General features: G+C 46.6%; 1 protein-coding gene across 3 annotated transcripts in view; it reads left to right on the top strand.

Moving 5' to 3' along the window:
• CCDC18 (coiled-coil domain containing 18) overlaps nucleotides 1–14,473 on the top strand; it is a 1,360,824-nt gene that overhangs the window by 945,870 nt on the left and 400,481 nt on the right. For all 3 annotated transcript variants that reach the window (XM_078646342.1, XM_078646344.1, XM_078646343.1), the window contains one exon: nucleotides 10,715–10,831. In XM_078646342.1, coding sequence (XP_078502468.1) covers nucleotides 10,715–10,831 — 117 coding nt within the window. The remainder of the gene's footprint in view (nucleotides 1–10,714; nucleotides 10,832–14,473) is intronic.

The following is a 14,473-nucleotide window of genomic DNA, read 5'->3' on the forward strand; positions in this document are numbered from 1 at the left end:
TCAGCTCATTCTCCAGCCTGGGCAGACATCGCCAGGGCCCACCATAGATTGTTGACAATCCTACGATTGTTCGCTGCATTGAGCATTTGCTAAACTTGGAGAAAGCCCCTCTCTTACTGCACTAGAAAAGCTTGCAATAGTACTTCAAAAGTGACCGTTCGCAAGATGGCCTACGCTGTAGGAGAGTGTGGAGTATACTTCTTTGGGCATGGATAGTGATTAGTTCCCATTCCTAGCAACAAAGCAATATCATTTATTTTTTTGTGCTTTGTACCTATACACCTAAGGACGGAATTTGGAAAGCAGAGCAAGTTCTCTGTTAAGTGAGTTGTATCCTCCACTCGTCCTGGTAGGAGCTGCAATTATGCAATGAGATTTCGTATGATGACTCGCCTACACCGCTAGACTTTGCTTCATGTTAAACACAACTCCGGGATCTTGTCTTCAGAGGAAGGAGTTAGAGAGTAGGGTCGGAACTCACCCTGTGTGCTCATCCCTGTGAGCACGGGAGGCAGTTCCAACTTCATTTACAAAGCACCTCAAAGCCATCCCTGGGTATTTCGCTGCTACAGTGCATACAGCATAACCCTTCACATTCCCAGTGAATTAGGGGCATCAAGACCTGGCGCAGTTTTTGGACCATTAAAGGTAAAATACTTACAAATATTTCAAAGTTAAGAGTTGATAGATTGAGAAGGTTTGTACCAGGCTTTAAACCTATTATCTGAAGACAGATTTGTGTTTGTTACCTAAGATATGCAAGCTGTTGTACCAAAGATGGCCTGTGATACATTGTGTTGCTGTAAGTATGGTTCATGGCCAATAGAACCGTTGTTGAAAATGATGAATCTAATGAGTATTTACTCGTCATTTAATCTCTGATAATATTGGTCTCACTTGACTATATGTGATTTACTTAAGTTGATGTTCAGTCTTATCCTACGTCTCGTCACTTTGATTTTATTTTGTAGGAGTATTATTGATCCTCATGACTGCTGGGCCACTAATGTTTGTACCTTAAGGAGCCACAGATGCATGCAATGAAAGGAACTATGGTTGCATGTGATGTAAAAGGGCCACTGATACATGTATTTTGAGTTACCTCTAATGCATGTACTGCTTATGGCCACTGATAGACGTCCAAGGAGGGACTAAGGATCCTCTTCTTAGCCTGGAACATTTTTACATAGAATGTATGAAGTGATGCAAATGCAGAGTCGCAGTTTTGTAACAGCCCATATGAAAAGTGAAACAGAATGCATTTCACACTGTTTGCTAGAAAAGTCAGTTTTGATAAACATACCACACTGGTTTCCTTTTTAGGTCTCGCTGAAGCCAACGCGCATGTGTTGCTTCTGCGAGAGTATAGTAGGGCTTCCAAAAATGCCCCCAAAGTCTGCAGATCGGACACAGTGCATGTGCGCCGGGTGCGCGCACACCATCTGTCCACCTGCAGCTTTGGGAGCAATTTTGCGGCCGCTTTGATGTTTTCAGTGAGCCGAGCGGCCACTGAGAACATCAGAGCGGCCGTAAAATGCTCACACAATCGCGCACATGCACTGCAAGCTTGATCGCGATCGCTAGTGACAGAGCTAAATTGGCAACAAATGCTAATCTGCAGCCCTCTCCCTCCCAGCCTGCTGTTCCAACTCCCTGCCCTCTTCTCCTGTGCTGATCTGCTGTTCTCTTCCTCCCGCCTCATTTTCTAACTCCCTGTTCTCTTCTCCTGTGCTGATCTGCTGTTCTCTTTCACCCCCCTCCTTCTCTAATTCCCTGTTCTCTTCTCATGTGCTGATCTGCTGCTCTCTTCCACCCCTCCTCCTTCTTTAACTCCATGTTCTCTTCACCTATGCTGATCTGCTGCTCCCTTCCACCCGCCTCCTTCTTTAACTCTGTTCTTTTCTCCTGTGCTGATCTGCTGTTCTCTTCCACCCGCCTCCTTCTTTAACTCCCTGTTCTCTTCCCCTGTGCTGATCTGCTGCTCTCTTCCACCCCACCTCCTTCTTTAACTCCCTGTTCTCTTCTGTGCTGATCTGCTATTCTCTTCCACCCGCCTCCTTCTTTAACTTCTTGTTACCTTCTCCTGTGATGATCTTTTTGCTCTCTTCCGTCCGCCTCCTTCTCTAACTCCATTTTCTCTTCTCCGGTGCTGATCTGCTGTTCTCCTTCACCCCACCTCCTTCTCTAACTCCCTATTCTCTTCTCCTGTGCTGATCTGCTGCTCTCATCCACCCACCTCCTTCTTTAACCCCTTGCGTGCTCCTGTCGGCCGAGCACTACCTCGCTAGTGCTGCCGTCGGCCAACGGCCGACGGAGCCCCGCCCACCTAATAGAACGCATGCACCGCGGCGGAAAAACCGCCGCGGTTAAGGCGTTAACTCCCTGTTCTCTTCTCTCGTGCTGATCTGCTGTTCTCTTCCACCACACCTCCTTTTCTACCTCCCTGTTCTCTTCTCCCGTGCTGTTCTGCTGCTCTCTTACACCCTGCCTCCTTCCCTAACTCCCTGTTCTCTTCTCTTCTCCTGTGCTGATCTGCTGCTCTCTTCCACCCCACCTCCTTCTTTAACTCCCTGTTCTCTGTTGCTGTGCTGATCTGCTGCTCTCTTCCACCCACCTCTTTCTCTAACTCCCTGTTCTCTTCTCCTGTGCTGATCTGCTGCTCTCTTCCACCCGCTTCCTTCTTTAAATCCCTGTTCTCTTCTGCTGTGCTGATCTGCTGCTCTCTTCCACCCACCTCTTTCTCTAACTCCCTGTTCTCTTCTCCTGTGCTGATCGGCTGCTCTCTTCCACCCCACCTCCTTCTTTAACTCCCTGTTCTCTTTTGCTGTGCTGATCTGCTGCTCTCTTCCACATACATCCTTCTCTAACTGCGCACACGGATACATACAACCACGCACACACACACATGCAACCACACACACACAACCACACCACACACACAACCACACACACCCAACCACACACCCAACCACACACCCAACCACACACCCAACCACACACCCAACCACACACCCAACCACACACACCCAACCACACACACACAACCACACACACACAACCACACACACCCAACCACACACACACCCAACCACACACACACCCAACCACACACACACACCCAACCACACACACACACCCAACCACACACACCCACCCAACCACACACACCCAACCACACACACCCAACCACACACACCCAACCACACACACCCAACCACACACACCCAACCACACACACCCAACCACACACACCCAACCACACACCCAACCACACACCCAACCACCCACACACAACCACACACACAGCCACAACCCCACACAACCACACACACGACACACACCCACACACACACCCACACACACCCACACACACACCCACACACACCCACACACACACCCACACACACACCCACACCCACACACAACCACACATACCCACACAACCACACACACACAACCACACACACACAACCACACACACAACCACACACACACAACCACACACACACAACCACACCCATACACAACCACACCCACACACAACCACACCCACCCACACAACCACAAACACCCAACCACACACCCAACCACACTTACACAAAACCACACATACACACAACCACACATACACACAACCACACATACACACAACCACACACACAACCACACACACACACACAACCACACACACAACCACACACACAACCACACACACAACCACACTCACAACCACAAACACACAACCACACACCCAACCACACACAGCCACACCTAACCACACACACAACCCACCACACCCAACCCCACACACAATCACACACACAATCACACATACAACCATACACACAACCATACACAAAAACAACCACACATCCAACCACACACCTAACCACACCCAGCCACACACACATACAACCACACCCAGCCACACACACATACAATCACACACACACACAACCACACACACACAACCACACACACACAACCACACACACAACCACACACACAACCACACACAACCACACCCAACCACACCCAACCACGCACACTCTTCTCTCGTGCTGATCTGCTGTTCTCTTCCACCCCACCTCCTTTTCTTACCTCCCTGTTCTCTTCTCCTGTGCTGTTCTGCTGCACTCTTACACCCTGCCTCCTTCTCTAACTCCCTGTTCTCTTCTCTTCTCCTGTGCTCATCTGCTGCTCTCTTCCACCCCACCTCCTTCTCTAACTCCCTGTTCTCTTTTGCTGTGTTGATCTGCTGCTCTCTTCCACCCACCTCTTTCTCTAACTCCCTGTTCTCTTCTCCTGTGCTGATCTGCTGCTCTCTTCCACCCCACCTCCTTCTTTAACTCCCTGTTCTCTTTTGCTGTGCTGATCTGCTGCTCTCTTCCACCCACCTCTTTCTCTAACTGCATGTTCTCTTCTCCTGTGCTGATCTGCTGCTCTCTTCCACATACATCCTTCTCTAACTACACACACACACATACATACAACCACGCACACACACACATGCAACCACACACACACCCACACACACACCCACACACACACCCACACACACCCACACACACCCACACACACCCACACTCACCCACACACACCCACACACACACCCACACACACACCCACACACACACACACACACACACAACCACACATACCCACACAACAACACAAACACAACCACACACACAACCACACACACACAACCACACCCATACACAACCACACCCATACACAACCACACCCACACACAACCACACCCACACACAACCACACCCACCCACACAACCACAAACACCCAACCACACACCCAACCACACTTACACAAAACCACACATACACACAACCACACATACACACAACCACACATACACACAACCACACATACACACAACCACACACACACACAACCACACACACACAACCACACACACAACCACACACACACCACACACACAACCACACACACAACCACACTCACAACCACAAACACACAACCACACACCCAACCACACACAGCCACACCTAACCACACACACAACCCACCACACCCAACCACACACACAATCACACATACAACCATACACACAACCATACACAAAAACAACCACACATCCAACCACACACCTAACCACACCCAGCCACACACACATACAACCACACCCAGCCACACACACATACAATCACACACACACACAACCACACACACACAACCACACACACAACCACACACAACCACACCCAACCACGCACACTCTTCTCTCGTGCTGATCTGCTGTTCTCTTCCACCCCACCTCCTTTTCTTACCTCCCTGTTCTCTTCTCCTGTGCTGTTCTACTGCACTCTTACACCCTGCCTCCTTCTCTAACTCCCTGTTCTCTTCTCTTCTCCTGTGCTCATCTGCTGCTCTCTTCCACCCCATCTCCTTCTCTAACTCCCTGTTCTCTTTTGCTGTGCTGATCTGCTGCTCTCTTCCACCCACCTCTTTCTCTAACTCCCTGTTCTCTTCTCCTGTGCTGATCTGCTGCTCTCTTCCACCCCACCTCCTTCTTTAACTCCCTGTTCTCTTTTGCTGTGCTGATCTGCTGCTCTCTTCCACCCACCTCTTTCTCTAACTCCCTGTTCTCTTCTCCTGTGCTGATCTGCTGCTCTCTTCCACATACATCCTTCTCTAACTGCACACACGCATACATACAACCACGCACACACACACATGCAACCACACACACACACAACCACACACACACACATACAACCACACCACACACAATCTTACATACAGTCACACACACCCAACCACACACCCAACCGCACACCCAACCACACACCCAACCACACACCCAACCACACACCCAACCACACACCCAACAACACACACCCAACAACACACACCCAACAACACACACCCAACAACACACACCCAACAACACACACCCAACAACACACACCCAACAACACACACCCAACAACACACACCCAACAACACACACCCAACACACACCCAACAACACACACCCAACCACACACACAACCACACACACCCACAACCCCACACAACCACACACACCACACACACACACACACACACAACCACACACACACACAACCACACACACACACACACACACACACAACCACACACACACACAACCACACACACACAACCAGACACACCACACACACAACCACACACATTTATCTGTCGCCCGCACTCTATCTGTCGCCCGCACTCTATCTGTCGCCCGCACTCTATCTGTCGCCCGCACTCTATCTGTCGCCCGCACTCTATCTGTCGCCCGCACTCTATCTGTCGCCCGCACTCTATCTGTCGCCCGCACTCTATCTGTCGCCCGCACTCTATCTGTCGCCCGCACTCTATCTGTCGCCCGCACTCTATCTGTCGCCCGCACTCTATCTGTCGCCCGCACTCTATCTGTCGCCCGCACTCTATCTGTCGCCCGCACTCTATCTGTCGCCCGCACTCTATCTATCTATCGCCCTCACTCTATCTATCTATCGCCCTCACTCTATCTATCTATCGCCCTCACTCTATCTATCTATCGCCCTCACTCTATCTATCTATCGCCCTCACTCTATCTATCTATCGCCCTCACTCTATCTATCTATCGCCCTCACTCTATCTATCTATCGCCCTCACTCTATCTATCTATCGCCCTCACTCTATCTATCTATCGCCCTCACTCTATCTATCTATCGCCCTCACTCTATCTATTGCCCTCTATCTCTCTATCTATCGCCCTCTATCTATCGCATTCACTCTATCGCCATCACTCTATCTATCGCTTTCACTCTATCGCCATCACTCTATCTATCGCTTTCACTCTATCGCCATCACTCTATCTATCGCTTTCACTCTCTATCTATCAATCTATCTATCTATCGATCGGCCTCACTCTATCTATCTATCGCCCTCACTCTATCTATCTATCGCCCTCACTCTGTCTATCTATCGCACCACCACAGCATCACTCAGGGGCACCACATCATCACTCAGGGGCACCACAACATCACTATGCGCTACCACAGCATCACTGAACGCCACAGCATCACTCAGCGCCACCACAGCATCAATCTATGCAACCATTCAACAACAACTGGTTCAAATATGTTCTCTCAATGTTTCAAGCTTGATTACAAATGTCACAAAAAGATGTTAATATTTCACTTCTGTTCTTGGATTTTCGTCACAATAAAATACACTGAACATAATCTTCACAAAAGTTATTTACAAAAGTTTAAGCTATTGCCATTATAAATTACAATAACTTTTATTTACCCCGAGAGTGACGTGGCCAGACCACGAGTTGATAAGATTCTCCTGGCGTTTGGAAAGACCCACGGGAGCTGGGGATACCCTCTCAACTACTTACCCTCAGAGGATCAAGCTAGTCACTCTGGCTGATTCCCTATCCCGAGACCGTCCTCGTATGGCTTCGGAGGTGGGCGATGCTGTCAGCAATTTCAACACATGGATGGAACGGGGGGCAGCCGCCTCTGTTAATCAGGGACACATCCGTAGGATGCGTTTTTACACACGCTCTCAGGGAATCGAAATTAGACTGTAAGAAACTCGAGCGGGTGTGGAGGCAAGCGTATCTGCAGGAGGCTAAAATAGCCCTGCGAGCTGCCCAGAAGGATTACTATGCTGCGATTAGGACAGCAAAGAGGAGCTACTACGTTGGAAGGATTGAAAAAGCAAATAATAACAATAAAGAAATGTTCTCTATCGTCCAAAGTTTTCTATCCCCCTGCGCTGCGCAACCTCTGCTGCCTGCTTCTGAACAATGGTGTGAAGAGCTATCCTCTTTTTTTATAGAGAAAATTGCCAAAATCCAGGAGGACCTGGCTGTGGTTTGTGATTCCCTCAGGGCCTCACCAATGTTTCCTTCTCTCCCTGAGCCCAGGCCCGCTGATCAGCTCACTGCTTTCTCCCCCTCTGCCGAATCAGACATCCTGACAATCCTTAAGTCCCTGAAGTCAGGGTCACCCACGGATCCGTGCCCAGCCAGGGTGCTCAGTGGGGTGGCTGATACAGTGTGTAAAGAGGTCACCCAGATTGTGAACCTCTCCCTCTCTACTGCGACGGTCCCGACCGACTGGAAGCAGGCCAAACTACTGCCGCTCCTAAAAAAGGCCTGGATGGATCCTGCTGCCCCTTCAAGTTACCGGTCGATATCCCTGTTAAAGTCTGCGAAAAAAACGGCTTTTCGCCAACTGGACCACTTTGTTGAGTCATCTCACCTCCTTCACCCTGCTCAATCAGGGTTTCGGGCAGCCTACATTACCGAGACTGCCCTGGTGGAGATCTCAGAAGCGATTCGGGAGTGCCTTGATGGAGGCGGCAGAGCGGTTCTGATTTTACTAGACCTCTCTGCCGCCTTCGATACAGTGCCCCACGGGCTTCTCCTTGCCAGGTTGTCTGCTATTGGCATCACCGGATCTGCTCTTGATTGGCTGACGTAATTTCTTGATGACTGGACGCAACAAGTGTGGTTGCCACCGTATGCCTCCCGCTTCAGAAAACTCAGAACTGAAGTCCCGCAGGGGTCTACCCTCAGCCCCCTTCTTTTTAATGTATATTTGACTCCGTTGATCTACCTGGCCGAACATCTGGGGGCTAAAATTATGGCCTACGCCGATGACACCCAACTTTTGTTCACCTGGCCGGGGGACAATTTGGACACATCGGCGGTTCAGCACTGCCTTTCATCTGTCTTCCGGTGGTTAGCGCTTGCCCAACTTAAGTGCAACGAAGACAAGTCCGAGGCCCTTTTCTATGGTTTCTTTCCCGACAACTTTAAAAATCTTTTGTGGCCTCCTGACATTCCCTGCCCCAAATCTATGGGCGGTCCTGCTAAGAATTTGGGGGTCTGGTTCGGAAATGATCTGAAGTTTGAAGACCATATTAAAAGACTTACTGGTGCCTGCTTTGGAACTCTCAAAGCTTTACGCAGATTCTTTCCTCTTCTGCCAAGAGAGGCCAAAGAGACAGTGGCGCGCGCCCTCATTCTTTCCAGGCTGGACTACACGAATGCCCTGTTCTGTGGCCTACCCTCCTATCTGATCAAGCGGCTCCAGGTGATTCAGAACGCGGTTGCAAGACTACCGTTTAATCTGCCCAGGAGATCCAGCATTCGCCCTCACCTGCGTAGCCTACATTGGCTTCCGGTGGCACAGCGTATTACCTTTAAAGCATTGGTCCTTTCCTTTCGAGCGACCCATCAGCTTGGGCCACTATACTTGAGAAAACGCTTTTCTCTTTATGTCCCCAATCGCTGCCTTCGATCAGCTAATCAGTGCAGGATGGCTGTGCCCAGATTTAAGTTCACCAGGCTGGGAGGTCAGTCTATCTCGGTGATGGTTGGCAGAGCCTGGAATGCACTCCCTCTCCACCTGCGGGCAGCACAGACCATCTCATGCTTTAAGAAAGGTCTAAAAACTCATCTGTTTAATATTACCGATTAATTTACCCATATGTCCCCCTCTCTGCTCACCGCACATCATTCTACGCTCCGCGCCAGGATACTCGCGAGTAACAGAGCGCGTTATAAAATATTTAATAACATAACATTATTTAAGTATTAATTATTTTAAAAAATCAAAAGCCATTGTTATTTGTAATATCAATACATCGAAGTCATGTAAATACAAAACATGTTGCATTACAAATGCTATAAGTGGCACGTTTGCAAAAGTTACAAGTATTGGCATTGTAAATGACAAAGCTATTAATTTTGCTATTTTCAAAACCAACACATAAATAAAAAATGTGTCATTTACAATACCAATAGCTCAAACATTCCTAATGGGACACCTATTGCATTGCAAATGCTTGTTTTATTTGGTGGCTCTGTGTTGTGGTGCGGAAAAGTTCTCAGAAGAAAACTGACCTAAGCGCGCCGGGATGGGGCTTACGTGACCTCAATGACGTCACGTACGCGGACGATGCCTGGGCGGATTTGCATGATGTCGCCCGGCCCCCGGCGCGCGTGGATCCTGTGGCAAAAAGTTTCCAGATCCAGTCTTAAGCCTGGGGATAATTCTACGTGAAGGAATCTGCGGCTAGAATTGTCTCTACCAGATACATTGTTACCGAAGGTAAGTAACTCGTACTTTCAGGTTTTAGAGTGGAGGAGATAATGAAAATTATAATAGACCAATTTCATAGAGACATTTTAATTATTTGTCCTAGCCATAGAATTATTTAATTTAGACATTGTCACCAAATTATATACTCAAGCAAGCAGACACTGTTTTAAGCGATTTTACAGATTTTGCCACTAAATTCTCCCTTCTCAATTCACCACTTTCACTTTTCTGTCCTCTGGTGTTTGCAAAATGTTCAAATTGCTAAAAAGCCTCTCGGTAACCCACAGTTTAGGTTTTCACTTTTTCTTCTACGCCTCTTGGAGTGGTTTTTCAAAATATTGGGGTTCTGGTTCAGCACATTGTCCAGGATTGAAACATGTAAAGATAAATGTATAAGTCTGTAGCAATTCTGAATGTGCAGTTTTCTAACTTTTGTTTTTATTATTTTCTCTTCAATTACTGCTTAGGTTAGTAAGAAATCCATAACTTGTTAGTGTCTGGAAACAGTTCCAACAGTACGTATTCTGTACGTCACAGGACTATCGAAACTGTTAACACCTTACAAGTATATGAGAGTAAATTGTTATCCTTTATTTTGTAGTTGACCCATTTGGACATGAACATTCAAGAGCACAGAAGTGAGATAGAACATAGTTTGATCAGAATGGAAGCTGCTCTGAAGACATCTAAATTTGAAATCAAGGATTATGTTAATCAGGTTATTAATGTTGAACTTTTTATTCTTTGCTGCTAACATTTATTCTAACATTAAGCCATTTGGTATTGAACTTTAAAGTAAAATCTATATTTGTTTCTTTTGTAATGAACCTTTTCTTAGTTCTGTTTTTTTAAAATGTTATCACTTTTTGCGTGTTATCACTTTTTGCGTAGAAGAAAACAGCATGTACAAACAGTATATGAGAATACAGAAAAGCAAAACACAGTCTACACAAATGTCCAATGTTTGTTATTGATAATCCCTTAAGGCAATGATTGAATCTGATGGATGGGGAGGCATTGAGGGGATCGGCACATTCAAAGAGCCCCGCTAGGCCCCAGGAGGACTAGGCTGCTGATAAATCATTTGAATCTGCCTAGCCTGTGTCAAAGAGCCGCTCAGGCACATGGCGGCCCACTGCCAGCCCCCAATTGTAGTTTTTATGAATGTCTTGAACAGCTGCCATATTTTTTTCAAACTGTGCCATGTTGTAGGTGATCAATGCTGGCAGTTTCTCCATCATAAAGATCTGCCAAATTTTGGTCCAGCAGAGGCTCACCAGTGGAGCTGTCGCCTGCTTCCTGTGGTGTGCTAGTGCCACTCTGCCCGCTAGCAATAGTTGTGTGGTGACACACCCCACCATCTAGCACTTCGGTATGTACTCTCCTCGTCCAGAATGCCCTATAGTAGAACCATAAGGTGCATTGAGAGATCAACTCCTCCAATGTGTTTTATTAGACCCAGTTGAGCTTCCCATTATAACTGAGCCAGTGGAAAGGTCCACCAAATATGGAAAATGTGCCCCATCGCTGACATTCCTTCCAACATTTATCAGCGGACCCAAACTGGGGTGAAGTACTATCTGGTAAGGACCTTGTATGTGTTCTCTTTGTATTTGGTACACATGAAAGATGATGCCATTCTAGCCCACATTGACTCCCTTTTCTCCTTATCTAGTTCAGTATTTGGCTCTTTTTCCCTCTTACTCATGTAGACATGTTGTACAGGGTACAAATTTAAGTCCATTGCCTGTTAAAGGCGTGAAATTTTTCTTTGGTGTGAAGTCTGGCCAAATAGTGTCTTAAACGTGAGGTCACTGCTTGTATTCACTAAAATCTTTCCGCCCTTTGGAGAGACAGACTTTGCATTCCTCTCAAGATCATAGCCTGGCAGGAAAACAAGATTATGAGAGAGTGGAGTGAGAAAAGGCGGACAGGTGGTAAACATCTCTGTATGTGCCAAGAGTCTCCAATGTTTCAGCAGTTTTAGCATGTGGTACAGTCTATGGCATGGGTGAAACCATATACATTTTGCAGTGAGGAAGACAAGTGTGTTCTGTAGCTATATCCAAGGAGTTTGTTTCTGTGTCTGCATATATGTTATTGCTTGGCAGAATCTGCTGCTTGTAAGTACCTAGCATATCTGATATGCCCAGGCCACCTTTCAACGGACTCTTAAAAGGAAGTTGACTTTGCTCCTCTAGGGGATTTGCTTTCTCAAACAAGCTGTAGTCGTCTGGTTTTGCGGTCCTTTAAAAATTGTTTTGGGATTTATAGAGAGACGATGTTGCGTAGCTGCCAGAACGGCGGACTCCGGAGCTGGGGATCTGGGTTTGTGTCTAGACAACAGCTCAACATCCTGTGATTCTGGCAAATCAGTAAATCTCCACTTGCCCATGGACAGCACCTGGATACTTTCACAGGTGAAAAGCTGTGCTATATAAATCTACAAATATAATATATAAAGTGGGAGAGTGTGTATCTCATACAAGAATCGTGGAAGAAAATTATGTTTGATGCTACTGATTCTGACTATCCATGACAAGTCTAATTTTCCCCACCGGTATAGGTTTTTAAAGAGAGTCCCCATCAGGGTGGCCATATTGCAGTCATAAAGGGCACTATAATGAGATGGCAGCCATATACCCTATAGTATATGGATCCTCCTGTGTAATCAAATCCCGCTGACTGGAAACTCTGTTTGCCTTCTGATGTGGGTCAGCCATGCTCATTCCTGAAGACTTGGTGTAGGTAATGTTAAATCCAGATATCTTATCGAATGCCTCTAGTTCCATTTTAAAGTGCAACTATGGACTCAGCCAGATTAGTGAGGAACCATAAGACATCGTCGGCGAAAAGCACTGCCTTGTATGTCCTGCCCTCCACCTGGATGCCATTGTTGGCAGGATGGTCTATATTTCTTTGTCTAATGGCAAAGAGGGGCATCCCTACCATGTTCCTTGGTCCTAACCAGGTCTTAATGAGGACCTTTGGATATAACTCTATTCCACCCAATTGAAGTCCTTCTCAGCATCCTTCAAGAGAAGGACCATCTGTATGTTCTGCATTGTGGGTACGTCTGTCAGAATAACTCCTAATTGTGTATTGTACTGGGTGTGTCAGCCAGATTGTAAGGCTGAAATCATATCTGGCCAAACTGTGGTTGGTCTTGAGACAAAACTTTAGTAAAAACATATTTACTTTTAGGTCTGGTTTGGTAGTGCAGCTGTCTGCATGAGTTAGAGATTCTAAAACGAAAAGAGTGGGCTTTGGGTCAGCTTTCTTCGGCTGTTGGCTCCTCCATGAAATTCCCTTCAGCCATTAATTTTACACACTGTCAATCAAATCTTTGATCATTCCAGACCTTTTCTTGTGCTATATACCATTGAGTTTATCTTCCCGCCTCCTATAAAGTTGTCCATTCTAATACACAATTGACTTTTTTGCATCCGACAGGTACATTCACTCATTACACCTTCAGTGCTCATACATTTAATGGATATAGAAATACATTTCTTGGCAGTTGCTGTGTGCTGATGTCACATAAACCACTGTACATGCTTTGTCATGTGATTTCATTTTGATCCAGGCTTCTCTCTATCAGAGTATTTGACTTTGCTCTTCTTTCTTTTAAAGTCTTTCAATAGCGGTGTTATGTGTCGAATCATTGAAAAAAGTGAGCTCGCATACATTCTGCGCTGGGCTTTGTTAGGTAGCGGAAAATATATCCTGCGTGAGTTACTAATGATAGAACAGCCAGTACTGTTTTCCAGGTGTTTGGGTTTTGAACAGTGAAAAGGTACTTTCCATCTCAATCTTGGTTTCCCTGTGACCTATTGCAAGCTCTGCAGTACTTCATACAGGTGCTGACATTGCATAACACGAAGGTATCTTCATCTTGTTCGAATGTGGCTTCCAGAAAATTTGTTGCCCTTGGATCTTCTTACATCCACGCCTTTTATGCACTCCTAGATGGGGTGGAAAGGCTTGCAACATGGTATGAGTATTGTTACAGAGGCAGCTGTTGAACTATCTCTGTGTATTTTGTTATCTTTTTGCAGTTATTTTACTGCACTGTGTCTATGGGATTGTAGGCAATAGTTTTAATATGTCGACTTTATTTATTTTAATTCTATCTACCACTGGGCTCTTGTTATGTTTTGTGAACTTTGATTGTATGGTACAAAGATTTTGCTGTCCATCTGTTTGCTAAATTAACTGAAGGGTCTTTCTACTCTGAACACCACTTGACAAGGGTTATCTTTGTTTTCAAAGTGGCCTTGGCTACGGCTAAGGGGCCTTAGTGGATGAGCCCAAAAGCTTATATTATGTGAATTCTTCGGCACTGGATCTTTCGTATGTT

The sequence above is a fragment of the Lissotriton helveticus genome, chromosome 1_1 (genome assembly GCF_964261635.1).
Source record: "Lissotriton helveticus chromosome 1_1, aLisHel1.1, whole genome shotgun sequence".
Classification (NCBI taxonomy): Eukaryota; Metazoa; Chordata; class Amphibia; order Caudata; family Salamandridae; genus Lissotriton; species Lissotriton helveticus.